The following is a 16,265-nucleotide window of genomic DNA, read 5'->3' on the forward strand; positions in this document are numbered from 1 at the left end:
AAGGCAGGAAGTAGGAAGCCAGTGATAGACTCCTGGTGGGAGCAGGGAGAGCCCAGGCTCACATTTGGCTCTGCCACTTACCGCTGGCTGTGTGATGCTCAGAAAGCTACTTAACCTCTCTGAGCTCCAACACTAGGCTAACCTGTAAAATAAGCGGTGATGGTGAAAGTACCCACCTCACAGTGCTACTGTGAAGGTTAAATAAGATAATAAATGTAAAGCACAGACCCTAGCATGTCATGAAATCATAAAAGGTTTATTGGGTCTTCCTGGGCAAAATTGAACTCTCTTAATTTTCTCATCAAATAAGGATAATGGTGCCACCCCCCCAGGAATGTAGTGAGACTAAAGTCGATAATGCACACCCATGTCTGCATGCAGTTGGGTCTCAGCACAGCACATAACTGGTGGGAGTGTAAATGATTCAGCACCTTTGGAGGTCCGTTTGTCGTATCTTTTAAAATTACAAATGTGCATTCCTCTTGTCCCAGTAATTCTATCTCTAGCATTTTCCCTATAGTTATATTTCCAAGTGTGTAAAATAACTTAAGTACAAGATTTGTATTGGTAAATGATTGGAAATAACTCAAATTTCCATTCACTGAGAACTAGTTAAATCAATTATGGGACATAAATACACTGGAATACTATATAGCTTTAAAAAAGGAATTAGGAAGTTCTTTCTGTACTCACACAGAAAGATCTCCAACACATTTTGTTCTAGAGAGAAAGAAGAATGTGTCTGGAATGACTGCATTTATGTGCCTGTCTGTGCATAGACTATCTCTAGAAGGACTCATAGCAGATCAGTGACAGCGGCTGTTGTCTTCAGAGAGGGAAGCTGGGGCACAGGAAAAGAGGAAGGCTTTTGTGGATTTGGAACCATGTGTGTATAAAAGCTATTGATATGTATAAAGCCAGGAACTGTAATAAGGCCAGGTCTGAAGTGAGCTCTCTACGCTGAAGGGATGATGTGAGGCTTGGCTCCCCAAGTCTCAGGCATATGGCCTGTTGCTCTTGCCATCAGCACACACTTGCAGGGGCTGAGAGGGGGGCTCAGCTGGGGACCAGGAAGTACTGCAACCCTTTGGGGCAGGCAGCAGCTTGGTCCAACCCTGGCACTTTGGGAGGCCACTTTCCCTCAAGGATTTCCACGTTTGCACGTAAATGGGGCTGTGGTACCAAGTGCCTGATTGCTCTGCCTGGGACCGTGCCACCCAAGGGTTCTATGAGTGTGACTGGAAAATGAGAAAATATCACAGATGGCCCCAGCCCTGTGCCTCTGCTCTCTGCCTGGAGCAAAGGAGCTGCTGCTGTGCCTCTGAAGGAATGAGCTTTCCATCTCTGAAGCAGGATCCAGCCCCTCAGAGGGAAAAGAGGGAGACGGATGGAGATGTAGAGTCTGTGGCGTCAGACGGACATGGCTTCAAATCCCAGCTGGGCCACTCACCTGCCGTGTGGTCTTGGGCAAGGCATTTAGCCTCCATTGGCCTCAGTTTCCACGTCTGTAACATGGGCACAATCACACTCACTTCTCAGGTGGTTGTGAAGAGCGAAGGTAGGCTAGGCACAGTGGCTCATCCCTGTAATCCCAGCACTTTGGAGGCCGAGGCAGGAGGATTACTTGAGGCCAGGAGTTTGAGACCAATCTGGGCAACATAGCAACACCCCACCTCTACAAAAAATTAAAAAATTAGCAGAACGTGGTGGCTCATGTCTTTAGTTCTAGCTACTAGAGAGGCTGAGGTGGAAGGATCTCTCGAGTCCAGGAATTGAAGGCTATGGTGAGCTATGATCGCATCACTGCTCTCCAGCCTGGGTGACAAAGTGAGATGCTGTCTCAAAAAAAAAAAAAAAAAAAAAAAGAAGAAAAAGAACAAAGGTACATTTGTGAAGTGCGTTAGCACAGAGTAATAACTGAGGGAAGGATTTGGGTGCAAGCCGTTTATTGGGGAGTGATGCGGAGGAGCACTGGGTGGGGAAGCCAGGGGCAGGAGGGAAGACAATAAGAGGTGTGTGAATGAGCAGTTAGCCTGCTGGGTACAGGGCTCAATCCTGCTGAACCTCTGCAAGGCTGTGCAGAACAAGCCTCAGAGCTATCTCAGAGGGACCACTAGGGTATTTATATGCCAACTCCCTACAGTCATCAGGTTGAGGGCTGCTCTGAGCCATTTCCACTCCTTGCACTTTCAGCCTGCATGGAGCTCAGGGCAAGGACACTGGAGTGATGGGGTGGGGGTGTGGGAATCAAATAAACCTATCAGGCAGGGCAGAGAACCACAGGTGCTTGGGGTCCAAGAGCCAGGCATGGGACTAGTGAGTGCCAGGGGTATAAGACGGAGCACCAATATCCCTACCACAAGTGCTTTGGCATGTGCCAGGCACTGTTTTAAGCACTTTAAAAATGTTAACTCACTTAATTCTTACCACAACACAATGAGGTGGATGAAGACAGAGACATAGAAAAGTGGAGAAACTTGCCCAAGTTTACCCACCTAGAAGGAGGAGTTGAGATTTTAACCAGGGAAGTCTGGTTTATTGGGTCTAAAGGGCCTTAGAGATCATGTAGGTCAATACCTTCATTTCATGGTGAGGAAATCAAAGACCAGAGAGGGCAAGCAATTTCTCTAAAGTCACACAGCTAGCTAGCGACACGACTGGGACTTGAACTTAGATCTCTGTTCCTTCCTTGACACGCCCACTGCTTAGCCTTAGCCTTTTCTCCTCTGGGTTGCCAGACTCAGGTGGGGCTGGGGTGTGGGAGGTGGCTTTCTGCAGAGCACTGGGTGCTGCAGTGCGGAAGCCAGGAGGCCATTAATCGGCCAGGAAGGCGGGCATAGCACAATCAGATTATGATCTTTAAGATGCATGCTTTGAATCTCATAATCAGCCAAGGAATCAGGCCCCAGAGGAGGCGTGTGTCGTTTGTCCCTGCTTTTTAACCCCAGGCTGGCATCAAAGAGGAAAAGATGAGCTGGGTTCACTAGGGTGTGAAATTTCCTTTTCGTCTCCTGGGGTGGGGAGGGAGAGATGAGAAATTGCGCTGCATCCCATGTGTAATTATAGGCTCTAGAATTTCTTGAGGATTATGTTGCTCAAAGAGACTCAGTGGGCTCTGTGTGGTATTGCTGGGCCCCGGTGGACATGCCTTTCAGTAGACTAAGGGAGACTAGGAGCGGTGTGTGTGTGTGTGTGTGTGTGTGGACGAATGCAAGGAGAAAGCACAACTGACAAAATGTAAATTAACTCTTGCAGCTTCATATTTTTCAGAAAAATCAGAGCAGGGGCTGGCTGTCTTCATCCAGAGATAATCTTCTAGAATCTTTGCCCTTGAGTTACCAAGAGGAGTCCTTGCCAGACTCTTAGCAGGTTGCCGCGGACATGTCTGGCAAGACAAAGGTGACCGACTTGTTCCCGTTTTCTAGGGACTGCCTAGTTTTAGCAATGAAAGTCCCACGTCACGGGAAACCTCTCAGTCCTGGACAAATCAAGATGGTAGGTCACCCTAGGCATGACCCTTCAGTCCCTACCCTGGCCAAGCCTGGACCAAGAGAAGCCAGCTGTGTCAGAAGACTGGGCGGGCAGTGGCTGGATAAGGTCACGGACAAGTGCAGGCCATCCAGCCAGGTTCCAAACCCATCTCTAATTCTTGGGATCCCCTGCCTTTATCTGACTGCTCTCTCAAGTAAGGTCACACCCCAGTCAAGGGCCCTTCCTGCTCTGGGAAGGGGGTGCTCCATGATTCCCTCCTGGGTCTGGTGGGTCTGGCTGGCAGAGCTGCGTGTCTGGGGTGAGGAGAGGGCAGGACCAGTGCTGAGGCCAAGCTGTAAGTGCTGTGCAACTTGGGAAAGTCCTTTTCCTTATCTGGCCTCAATTTCATAAGGGGTTGGGCTGAGAGATTGCTGGGTTTTTTTTGTTTGTTTTTGTTTTTTTGGGGGGGGCAGATTTATGTTTAAATTATGAAAGTAATACAATTGTTAAAAAAATTTAGCAGTACATAATGTAAGATGAGAGGTTAAAGTCCCTTTCTGCTTCTCCTTATCCTGTGGGACCCATTGCTAACAGTCTCTTTTTATCTTTCCAGACATTTTCTATGCATATGCAAGCATGTGAGTATATATAGCCTTTATTTAAAATGTAACACAAATGAGACTGTACTTTACATGCTATTCTGCAACTGGCCTTTTCTGTTTAACAATATATCCTGGACATCTTTCCATGTCCCCATACACATAAATCTCCCTCATTCTTGCTGCAGAATGTTCTGCGGGAAGGATGCACTGTGGTTTAACCAGAACTGCTGGTTTCCAAGGTCCCTACTAGCTCAGAGCCCACCATCCAGGCAGAAAGAAAAGCTGGAGGGGGGTGTGGAACAGGGCTGGGGAATATCAGCAGATTCTCAGACTAGGAAGGCTGGGTGTCTGCCCCAGCTCTTCAATGAGAGACGTAAAACGATTTAGAGATGAGTGAGGAGGAACCAGTAACTCCTGGGTCCGGGAAATTAGGCATGGGGTGGGGGCGGGGGGCTTCTAAAGATACACGGAACACCCTGCCTGGCACCCAGGTGGGGCCGCAGACACAAGGCTCTCTGCTAATGCAATGTGACGGGCCTGCAGCCCCTAGTAAGTTTTTCCATTTCTTTGTCTTTCCTGAGAGAGGCTCATGATTATCGCCTTCTAGGTCACCAGGAGCAGAGCACAGAGGGACAACACAGCTTTTGCCCTTCCAGCTGGCTCCCATCAAGAAGTTAGAAGGGAGCCTGCAAACACATTTCCTGCTATCATCTTTCCACCCCAGAGTGACTTTCCCTGGTAGAGCTGGGGGAGGGGAGGCAGGCAGCAGGCCCCCCAGGAGGCCCTGGGCAGGAATATTAATACCCCAACTTCCCAGCACAAGAGGAGGGAGGAGGAGCGGCCACGGAGCAGGGACCCTGGAAGGTGGTTGCTGAGCAGCCGGTGGGAGGCACGGATCCGCCAGCTTACGGCGGCAGGGGCCGCCCAAGTCCTAATGAAAACATCTAGCTCCTGGCAGGGCGCAGCCGACACATCGCCCGGCCTTCTCGGCCACCTGGGAGAGGATGGGCGCCGCACGCGTATACCCAGCCTGCCGGGTTGTGCGCGCAGTGACATCGCTTTTCTCCTGGCAGGTGCATCCATCTCGCTGGGTCTGGATAGATAATACAATCTCTCTGCCCACACCCCATTTGCTGGGAGACAGCCTGGGCTTCTCCATTTTTTATGGGCTCACTTAGCTTGGAGGAAATCCAGAGGTCAAAGCCGGCGCAGACGCTCCAGTCACCTTGCCCGTCCGGGCGCACAGCCCTTCCGAAACGGGCTCACCCACGGGGCCCTAAATTACGGCGATTACACTGCAATTCGCAGCGCGATATTACTTTGATACACTACCTGCTGCAGCCTGGCCCGGGAGGCGTGCATTATTTACCAGGGAGGCTGTCCGTGCTGCGCACCAGAGGCGACAGCGCTCCGCGGGGTCCCTACTGTCCCTACAGCCCCGCCTTCGCCCGCGTGCGGGGTCTGGAGGCGGGGTTGGGGCGGGGGGTCATTGGAGCAGCCCCGCTCTCTCGGAGTGGCCCCTTCCTGACCGCAATATAGCCCGGAGAGGACCCAGTGGCGGAAGCGGCAGCTGGCGATGAGGTTGGGGGTTGGTAGGCGGGAACAAGTGCCGAGCCCGCAGCTCCTCCTGGCTCTTAAGGACACCCAGACCCTCCTTAGCCGGCCTGTAAGGGCCCTTGTTGCGCGCGCGCTGGGAACCACACAGAGGGCCCGCCCAGGGGTGCAAGGCTGGTGCCCGGCCCCTGGCCAACTGTTAAAACGGCTAGCAGCCGGCTAACCCCACCGGCAGGCTCCAGGATTTAGCCTGTGGCGGCTGGTGGCGGGGATGGAGGGAACTCAGGCTACCCTCTTTTCCTCGGGCCCTGGAAGCTGAGGCCTGATTTCGCCGTGGCTAGGGGCTGGGGCCGGAGTTGGGCCCGGCTTCTCTCCGGCTCCCCCATTATGGCCTGGCATCAGCATCTAGATTGCAGGTTACTTCTGCTTTTATCCAAAGCGGTCCTTAAGGGAGATGGATTTCTGATTGAAATCCAGTCAATTGGCGCCGTGGCTCAGAGGGCCCAGCGTGAGCACACTTGTAGGGAAATTGCCCTGGGTCTGAGAGGAGGGGCGGGGTGGGGGAGGGGACAGGACCCGCAGGCCCGGCTCTGGAGCCTGTGAACGCGCTGCTGCGAGGACTTTAGCGGATGTGCTCAGGTCGGTATCCGCGGGAGTCCTGGAGGGAAATCCGCTCTCCTTCTCCAGCTGCCTGGGATTGATGGAACCAGAAACCTCAGGCAAGGGATCCCCAGAGGTCACTGCGTCCAGTCTCCAGCCTCAGACAGTGTCTGGGTAGTGGAGGCCGAGTCTGTGGGACGGAGCTGTCTGCTTTGGTTGGTGAAGGAGGGTGGACTTCAGGGGTCTGGGTTCAAGTGTGGATTAGTTCCAGAACTAGTTCCTGTTACTCACAGGCGGGGAGAGGTCATGGTCCCTGCTGAACGCGTTTGGCTGTGTTCAGTCCTGAACTGCCCTGGGCTCCTCAGCAGTGTGCACAGGGGTCTGGCCTCCAAATTTCTTGCAAACAGCTCATCAGGAGCTGGAGGAGCTGGCCTGGCCTTCGACGTGTGGAGGGGCTCCTGGAAGGAAGCAGATGGGCACAGGGAGAAGAATGACAAATCCATTCTTCCCCAATGCTGGGGAGAGAATATGGTGGTGGGGAGGAAGCATGGAGACCATGCATCCCAGGAATGCTTCTGGTATCCCAGAAATGTCAAGAGCTCATTCTGCCAGCTCTTCCTGGGCCAGCAAAGAACATATATATCATTTCTCCATCCACTTTGGGACCTGCCTGAGATGAACATATGTTTTAAAAGGAATCTCAATTGCTGCAGGAGCAGATGGTGCTACAGGGGCAGGCAAGGGCAGGAGAAAGAATACTGGCTGGCAGTAGGGTAGGTGTCTTGGATTCTGCCTCGCCCCTTCCTCTTAGCAGCCGTGTGAGCTGTGTGGCTGCGGCAAGTCACTCCCCGGCTCTGCGCTGCCCCATTTTCCTTGTGAAGAGTGAGTGGGTCCCCTGTAGCACTCAGGATGAGCTGAGGCCTCACCCCGCTGCGATGGAGAGGACAGAACACTCTCTCCATCAGCAGGGAAGAAAGATTTTCCTATTTATTAGCCTTTTCGGCTGGCAGACACGGGGACTGTCCTCTAGGCCATGGGGTGGGGAAGAGGGGGACAGAGCGCCACACCAGCCACCGCTGTGTCCATCCTCTGCCTGTGGCTCTTTGCCTGATTGTTTGGTGGCCTCCCTGGCTGGGATTGGGTCCCTGTGTCCTCCTGCACATTTGCCTCTGGTCCCTCTCTGTGTGGTCAGGAGGGGGAGCTCTAGGTGTAGAGGTGGAAGAGACTGGAACATCTATCTGGACTGACTCTTGGGCTTGGTAAGGATCTTAACAACCACTGGTCCGACCGCCACCTTGTGCTCCGGGCCCCTCCCCAGAAGCTCCCCCTGCAGTGGGAGGCTCACTGCCTCTCGCTGAGTCTCTCCCAAAAGTTCACCCTTTTCTGGATCCCAAGTCGAGTCCCTTGTGTCATCTCTCATTCATCCTAGCTCTTCTTGTTGGCCTAGGTATGAACTCCATGCCTACAGGACCACCCTTCAGATGTTTCAGGGCAGTGATCTTGTTCACCCCCAGCTCCACCTTCTTGGGGCAAAACCTGCCTAGTATCCTCCCTGCTGCTTCCCAGTTCCCTCACGCTCTAGCTCTGACAAGAACTGATTGAGCTTCCAGTCAGATGTCAGAGGCCCTGGTCTCCCGGGAGCTTCTAGTCTGGGAGATAGTCTTCCTAGGACCTAAGGAACGAATAACAAAATCACACAGGCATTTGGGACTGTTGGATTTCCCACTGGCATGGCTGCTGGTCTGGAAACCTCCTCAGAGGTGAGTGGGTTTAGTCATCTTCCAGGGAGAGAAGTCTTCCTGTTCTCTCTGAAACAGCTATGCTCCCCCTCCTCAGAGACTGTGGGACTACTGGGTGCTCCGATGGGGCTGGTGCCTGCTCCGGAGAGAAGTGGGAGAGAATACTTTCCAGTTCTTTCCACCTCCATCCCCATCCATCCTGGAGTGGGTACCACAGAAACCTGAGGTCCAGGGGGAAGCTTTCGCCACCTCAGCGTCTTCGGTCCCCAGGGCACCTACTTTTTCTCCTGACTTCCAGAAGATGTTCCCAGTGGGGCTGGTCTATGCTGCAAGAGTGGGCTCGCCACATCTAGGCCTCCACCCCACCCCCAGCTCTTAATTTATTATTAACTCTGGAACTGACTTTGAAATTATGGAAGGCCATGTTGTTTCTTTCCTCTGCATCTCTTATGGTCCCCAAGGGGAGGTGAGCTGAGAGTGCCAGATACACAAATATGCAGGGAAAACCCTGTGGATTTTTGGTTCTAGAAAGGGGAAGGAAATTAGCTGTAATAAGCTGCTGTCGCCTCACTGGAAAGCCTCCAGCACAGACCCTTGGAGGGGCTCCTGGGCCCCCTTCCTCTGCTCTCCCCACTTCCCGGCTGCATGGCTGGAGATCTCTGTCTTCAGGTTCCCCTGCAGGGCAGTGGCCTCCTCCCCACCCAGTCCTGTGACATCACTGATGGAGATGATCAATATCCCGGGCCTGTGAGGAGGAGGAGGAGGAGGAGGCTGCAGGCACACAGAGAAGTGGTCCCTGGCCTCTCCCAGAGCCATTAGCTTGAATGGTGGTAGGAGAGGCAGGTGGGAGTCAATTTCCATTCTCCTAGAATTACTGGAAGGCAGAGGGTTATTTGGAAATTTCTGAAAGGTGTGAGGTATTCATTGGCCCTCACACAAAAGGATCAGTAGGCTCTGGTCTTTCCTTTTTCCTCTCCTGAGGACAGCCAAGGGCTAAAACCCTTAAGTGACTACCCCACAGCAGCAGCTGCACTTAGGCAGAAAATAGCCTGGGCTGACTGGAGCCCTGGAAGGAACTGGTTCTAGCCCTTTGCTGGCTAACTTGGCCCATCCTGATCTGGCATTGGGCTTCTCTCTGGCTTCTAATGCAAAGAACATAGCTCAATCAAATGGCAGATATAACGTTAAGCATTCATTGAATTGAGTGGTTAGGTTCTCCCATAACTTGCTGTGTGACCTCTGGTGAGTCACCTAACCTTTCTGGGCTTCACACAGTTTATATGTAAAAGGAGAGCAGGGGTGAGATGAGTGCGCCATTTCTGAGACCCAGGAGTAATCACTCTGGGACACATGTTTTATAACCGTGGCCCAAACGCTCTATCATGTCCACCAGCCAAAATGTTGGGCCATCTTCTGTAGCCTCACTCGCCGATAATGCTATTACATGGAAGGTTTTACAGCCAACAGGACAGTCATGAGCTTTCACTACTAATAATTATCTTTGTGATTTAAAATTTTAGCAATAAGATGGATTCTTACCAATATTACTATGTATTAGTCTGTTTTCACATTGCTATAAAGAACTACCTGACACCAGGTAGTTGATAAAGAGAAGAGGTTTCATTGACTCACAGTTCTGTGGGCTGTACAGGAAGCATGGCTGGGAGGCCTCAGGAAGGTGGATGGGAAGCAAGCACCTCTTTACATGGCGGCAGGAGAGAAAGGGCAAAGGGAGAGGTGCCACACACTTTTAAACAACCAGATCTCATGAGCCAGCACTAGGGGGATGGTGCTAAACCACTAGAAACCACCCCCATGTTCCAGTCACCTCCCATCAGGCCCCACCTCCAACACTTGGGATCACATTTCAACATGAGATTTGGGTGGGGACACAGAGCCAAACCATACCATACCGTATATTTTAACTTTTTAAAAAATTTCCTAAGATTTTTCCCTTGGAGAGACAACAGGCTGTAAGAATGAAGAGTGTGAGCCCAGGAGCCTGTCTGCCTGGATTTGAATCCTGGCTCTGCCACCTACCAACTTTGTTATCTTGAGGGTATCCCTTCACTTCTCTGTGCCTCCATGTCCTCATCTATAAAGTGAGAAAAATGGCTGGGCGTGGCTGTTTACGCCTGTAATCCCAGCACTTTGGGAGGCTGAGACGGGTGGATCACCTGAAGTCAGTTCGAGACCAGCTTGGCCAACATAGTGAAACCCCGTCTCTACTAAAAGTACTGTAGTGCCAGCTACGGGAAGCTGAGGCAGGAGAATTGCTTAAGCCCAGGAGGTGGAGGTTGCAAGGAGCTGAGATTGCACCACTGCACACCAGCCTGTGTGACAGAGACTCCATCTCAACAACAACAACAAAAACAGCGGGGAAAAGTGGGGAAAAGAATACAACACCAGGTTGCTGTGGTCTGAAGGGGTTAAAACAGTACCTGGTGCATAGTTAGTGCAAGCTTATTAAGTGTTGAGTGTTATTACTGTCAATGATAATAATAGAATGCCTTTGAATCCTTCTCAGGAGAAGCGGCCTCTTTATTTCATCATGTTGGCTCCTGCATCTTTGCTAGAGTGATCAGTTAGACACATATACTTTCTGAAATTCTGAGGGCACCCAGTGGGATGACCTTTAAGGTATACCTCCAGCCAGAATGTTGGGGGCGGCGTGTGTGTGTGCGTGTGTTCCTAGCTAATAGTATACACTGGTTAACTGAGAATAGCCCACTCCTTTTTGTTTCGTTCTCCTATAGTTGAACATTGATTTGAAATGCACAAATCCTGTCCCGTGCCTTAGCGGTGTTATTGATATCCCTTTCTGAGGAGGCCATAAGGTATTATCGGCAGGCGCTGTGGGTAGGCTGTCAGAAGGGCGAGTCAGTTCTGCCTCTTCCCCTGGCTTCCACATCTGTAAAATGGGGGCAGTAACACCTAGAGGGTGTGGGGGCTTTCCATCCTCACAAGGAGATCTCAGGTGAGATGACGGCTCCAATATAACTTTTTAAACTGTAACATGCTGGTCACCCAAAATGGCATATCCTCCTCACCACAGAGCCTCTGCACCCTGGGAACCCTTTTTCAGGACAAGATGTCACCTTATCCCAGGCCCCTGGAGGGGAGGCCCAGGAGATAAAGGATTAGGATATTGTTTTGTTCCTTGCATTCTTTTCTGATCTTATTTTATCTTAAAAGTTAAAACAAAGATCCAGTTAATGGATAGTCCCATGAATTCAGACTTCAGAGGTTGGGTGTGCCTGTGTGTATTGTGGCTTCCCCATGGGCCCGACTTTGACCAATGGCCTTGTAACAAGCATCTTAGTTCCCAGAGCTCATGTCTGCACAACACCACACACTTTGTGGATGTAGACGTTCATTCGTTTGGCAAATATTTATGGAAAAACTGCCAAATGCTGTTCTAGGCACTGGGGAGATAGCCATGAATGACACAAGGTCCCTGTCCTCGTGGAGCTCATGCCGAGAGGGAGAGAGACTGACAACAAATAGGAAGATACATAAAAAGGATTTTTTTTTTTTCATGATGATGAGTGCCTTGAAAAAAAGAAACCAGGGGAGTGTGATAGAAAGTGACTTGAAGGGCAAGCATCCTTCCTTGGGTGTGGTCAGAACAGGACAGATTCTGGTGAATGGGCCACTTTATGTAACAGAAATAGTCTCAAGTCCTTCCTCTTTAATAGAAGTACTACTGCTACCATGCATAAGGACAATGACAGTAATTAAGTTACTACTTGCTGATGCCACATCCTGTTCTGAATGGTTAGAAGAATCGAATCCTGGCCAGGTGCAGTGCCTCATGCCTGTAATCCCAGCACTTTGGGAGATGGAGGCAGGAAGATCTCTTGAGGCCGAGTTTGAGACCAGCCTGGACAACTTAGTGAGACCCAATCTCTAAAAAAACTTTAAAAAATTTAGTTAGAAGTGGTGGTGCGCACCTGTAGTCCCAGCTACTTGGGAAGCTGAGGTGGGAGGATCCCTTGAGCCCAAGAGTTTGAGGCTGCAGTGAGCCGTGATTGCACCACTGCACTCCAACCTGGGTGACGGGGAAAAGACTCTGCCTCAAAATAGACCACAAAAAGAAATCAAATACCCCCAACAACCCAGGTGGAGGGTATCATTATTATTCCCACTTTACCAGTGAGGAAACTGAGGCACAGAGAGGTTAAGCAACATTGCACAGCTAATAATGAATGAAACTGGAATTGGAGGGTCCTGATCAGTTTGAGAATACTGGTGCTTTGGGGGTCGATTGTATGAGTGTTTAACTGCCATTTGAATAGTTATGCTCCATTAAGTATTCTTCATTCAATTTGACTCATTTTCAAAATGAATTTGGTAATTTGTAAGTTTTATCTCATTTGAGTGAAGAGGGCTTCCTTTGGGAGTTGGGAGGCGGGCGGTTCAGGAAGGTTTGTAGCTTCCAAGATGGTAAAGGTAGAGAAATCTTGAAGTCGTGGAATAGGAGAGCTGCAAAGGCTCCATTTGGGCCTGGACACTTACTGTGTAGATTGAAAAAGAGGGCCCAGAGAGGGACTAGAGTCATCCAAAGCCACATGCCACACACACCGTGGCCCCCTTCCCTCCAGCCTTCTGCACATTTTGAAGAACATGTCAGATTCTGTTAAGAGTAACCAAGCACAGTGCTCCAACATGGTTTTGGTCCATTTATCCAGGGACAACACAGCTTTGGAGGCAGCAAACATGCCCATTTGTTACTATTTGCAAAGATGGTGTACACCAAACATGGGCTTTCTGTAAACAAATTAAAAAGTAATAAAGTGGCCCCATCTGCATACTAGAGCAATGTGCTTCCATTTTAATGAAGCTTGCTATAGAAAAGCCATTTGATGGCTTGTCAAAAGCGTGAATGCCTGTGGCTGAACATGGAAGTGTGCTGTGGTGTAAAGACGTAGTCCTTTCTTCCTCCAGTATGCATGGGGCACCTGCCGCACCTGCTGTGAGGACCTGGTCCTGCCCCTAGGCCATCTGCTATGCCAAGGAGACCCTGTGTGTGCATACAATGCAGTTAAATATCAAGGTCAGTCATCACAAGAGGGTTCACGGGCCAAATGAACAGTAATAATAGCAATACTATTTAATCAGCCCTGGCCGATGTCAGTGCTGGAGACCTCCTGTTTGCTCCTCTAAATCCACTCTTTCCCCCTCTTCTGCCCTGCACTGTGCTCCGGGAGGCTGACTCTGTGGATTGCATCCTGGGACCTTCTCTGGGTGGGAGAAGGTTACCCAATGATGGGAGACTGGAGGGAGGAAGGTGAGTGAGGTTGGGGTAGATATTTTGGGATGGCAGTGGCTGCCTCCTCAATGTCCATGGCACCTGTCATGGCCCCTTGCCTATAGCATAGTTTTTTTTTTTTTTTGAGACAGTCTCACTGTGTCACCCAGGCTAAAGTGCAGTGACATGATCTCGACTCACTGCAACCTCCACCTCCCAGGTTCAAGTGATTCTCCCACCTCAGCCTCCCGAGTAGCTGGGGTTACAGGTGCCTGCCACCATGCTCAGCTGATTTTTGTACTTTCAGTAGCAACAGGGCTTCACCAGCTTGGCCAGGCTGGTCTTGAGCTCCTAAACTCAAGTGATCCACCTGCCTCGGCCTCCCAAAGTGCTGGGATTACAGGCGTGAGCCACCGCGCCTGGCTTACAGCATAGTTTTGTCTCTGGGTTCCTTTGACCACTCCCTCCCCTTTCCTCTCTATCCTTCCTATGGATGGCCGGCTCCCCAGCATGGTCGGCCCAGGCGTTCTGCACTGTTCCTTGTTGCTTTCCTCAACCCAGCCCACACCTATGCAAACAACCCCTTTGGTAAACTCCTGAGCAGTTCGAATGACCCATCTATTTCCTGCCAGGACCCAGGTTAACACAGGCTGCCTGAGCTAAGCCTTCACAGAAGTGTTCTCCATCCTCAAAACAACTCTCTGAGGGAGGGGATGTTATCAGCCCCATTGGTGGATGACGAAACTGAGGTTTAACTTGCCCAAGGTTGAGGAAGTGGCAGAATTTGAACCCAGTTCTGTCTGGCAACAGAGAGAAGCTCTTAATCACTGCCTTGCCTCCTGGAGAGGAAGAATGACTCCAGTCCTGGGTACCTTCAGGCACCTCCAGGAAGGGGATGGCCCATGTGTTAGGCAATCATTGATTAACAAACATTTATTGAGCACCTACTATGAGCCAGGCACGGTGCTAGACACTAGGATTTAGAGATAAAAGGTAGCTCCCCTTCCTCTGGGGAGCCTGCAGCTTGGACTCCCAGCTTTGCTAGCATGCGTGTTAGCATGACCTGGGGAATGAAAAGGAATCAATGCCCTGCTGCCCCACCACCAGCCAATTAAACCAGGGTCTCTGGTGGTGGAGCCTGGGCATTCCTGAATGAGTGACAAGGTTGAGGGCTTGAGTGGAGGCCGGGCTTGAGTGCAATGAGGGGACAGAGAGGTTGACGCAATGTGCGGCTGGGCTGACTGGGGAACACGGGCTGGCCCTGCAGGATTTGGGAAGACAGAGGCTGGCAGAGGTGAGTGATCTAGGCTAAGGGAGGAACTGGCCTGAGAGTTTGCAATTATTTATTCAACAGACACGAAGTGGGCAGCCCCTGAAGCTCAGTAAACCCCTGTGTTTTCTGTGTGGAGATGGTCTTTCAGACCCCTACACCACGGGGGCTTCCCTCTGGGGCTCCTAAGAAGGCTGGGCATTGAGGAGCCATCCACACTCCTTCCTGTCCCCTGAAACTGGTGCAAGCTTGAGAAAGCTGCTGGCTGGGGCCAGGGGCAGGACCAGGGAAGAGAGTATGTCCCCAGCATAACCTCCATCAGCCCCCACCACCAAGCATGGACTCCATGGCCCTTACCTGGTCTTTCCAGTTTCTACCAGGCCCTTTAATGCTCTATCCTGTGGCACACCTATTGGCAAGAAGAAAGGAATTTTTGAGTAAACGCGACATCCGTTCCCTCCCTAGAACACCCATGAGGTCAGTCTTGTTCCGGAGATAAATGAGGTGACTCCCAGGGAGGAGACTCAGCCCCGTCCTCAGGGAGCCCCAGTTTGAGGGGGCCACAGCTTTGACTCAGGGAGCCCTAGTCTGAGGGGGACACAGCCCTGACTCAGGGAGCCCCTGTCTGAGGGGGACACGGCCCTGCCTTCTACAGCAGTGACCACCCTGTCCCAGTGGAGTCCTGCGCCAGCCTGTCTAGAGGGCTGGAGGCCCTAAAAGAATGGTTGGTGGCCTGAGGCCTGCCCAGGGAGCAGGGTGAAGCCTGACAACGGATCTCTCCATGTCTGTCTCTCCCTCAGGACTGGGGTAGAAAGGGAAGGAAGAATGAAAAGAGGAATAGCAGGAGCCAGGCAGGACAGCCTCAGCTCGAACTTTCATTTCCTTCTCACCAGAGGACAGTCCTGACTTTGGCTGTTCCTCTGGGTACCCTCCACCCTTCCCCCTCACCACCCATGGCCCTTCTCCCCCCATGACCAGTTAGTTACACACCAGGTCCCTCCTCCTCCCCGGGGTGAGGCATGGAGGCCTTGAGTCAATCCCTTTCCCGGACACCCTGACCTCTCCCCCGCACCCACTGTGTTGCAGGGACTCCAGCAGCTGGAGACCATTGAGCCCATAGCCTGTGCCTGGGGCTGTTTGAAACCTTGTCCATAGGATTGTTTAACCCTAACAACAGCACTAGGAGGTGGCTGCTATATATATATATATATATATATTTTAACAACTAGTAATCAATTTATTAAAATAGTTGACCTAAGCATCTGCTATGGTGACTTCAGCCTTCACTCCTGGGCACATTACTAATGGAAGTAATGAGCTGATAACCTCGGAGGACGGTGCAAGTCAATGAGTCACTCGTGGGTTCTTATCTGGAAGACATCCTGCGTCTTAGAACCTTCACCACAAGTTTTTGTTGTTGTTGTTTTGTTTTTTTGTTTTGAGACAAGGTCTTGCTCTGTCACCCAGGCCGGAGTGCAGTGGCATAATCTCGGCTCACTGCAACCTCCACCTCCTGGGTTCAAGTGATTCTCCCACCTCAGCCTCCCGAGTAGCTGGGACTACAGGTGTGCGCCACCATGCCTGGCTAATTTTTGTATATTTTTCTAGAGGCGGCGTTTCACCACGTTGGCCAGGCTGGGCTCAAGTGACCCACCCGCCTCGGCCTCCAAAGTGCTAAGATTACAGGCGTGAGTCACCGCACCCGGCCCACCACAAGTTTTTCTTAGGGTGATTCTCAAAGTCCTGGGAGGCATCAGAACTGGTCCTGTCACTTTTGA

At 51.2% G+C, this 16,265-nt stretch overlaps 1 protein-coding gene and 1 long non-coding RNA gene across 2 annotated transcripts in view; one reads left to right on the forward strand and one right to left on the reverse strand.

Annotated features, from left to right (window-relative positions):
* Positions 1-5,021, forward strand: part of LOC100581110 (putative uncharacterized protein FLJ45825) — a 30,446-nt gene extending 25,425 nt beyond the window's left edge. The window contains 4 exon segments of the mRNA XM_003276929.3: positions 3,426-3,495; positions 4,085-4,109; positions 4,681-4,923; positions 4,925-5,021. Coding sequence (XP_003276977.2) covers positions 3,426-3,495; positions 4,085-4,109; positions 4,681-4,923; positions 4,925-5,021 — 435 coding nt within the window.
* A 7,614-nt stretch (positions 5,022-12,635) lies between these two features.
* On the reverse strand, positions 12,636-15,912 carry LOC115830975. The gene is made up of 3 exons (XR_004026520.1): positions 15,564-15,912; positions 14,845-14,896; positions 12,636-12,989 (listed from the first exon to the last, which is right to left on the reverse strand). It is a non-coding gene; the product is annotated as an uncharacterized LOC115830975 (long non-coding RNA).
* Positions 15,913-16,265: the final 353 nt, after the last annotated feature.

Source organism: Nomascus leucogenys, chromosome 17 (assembly GCF_006542625.1).
Source record: "Nomascus leucogenys isolate Asia chromosome 17, Asia_NLE_v1, whole genome shotgun sequence".
In the NCBI taxonomy this organism is placed as follows: domain Eukaryota; kingdom Metazoa; phylum Chordata; class Mammalia; order Primates; family Hylobatidae; genus Nomascus; species Nomascus leucogenys.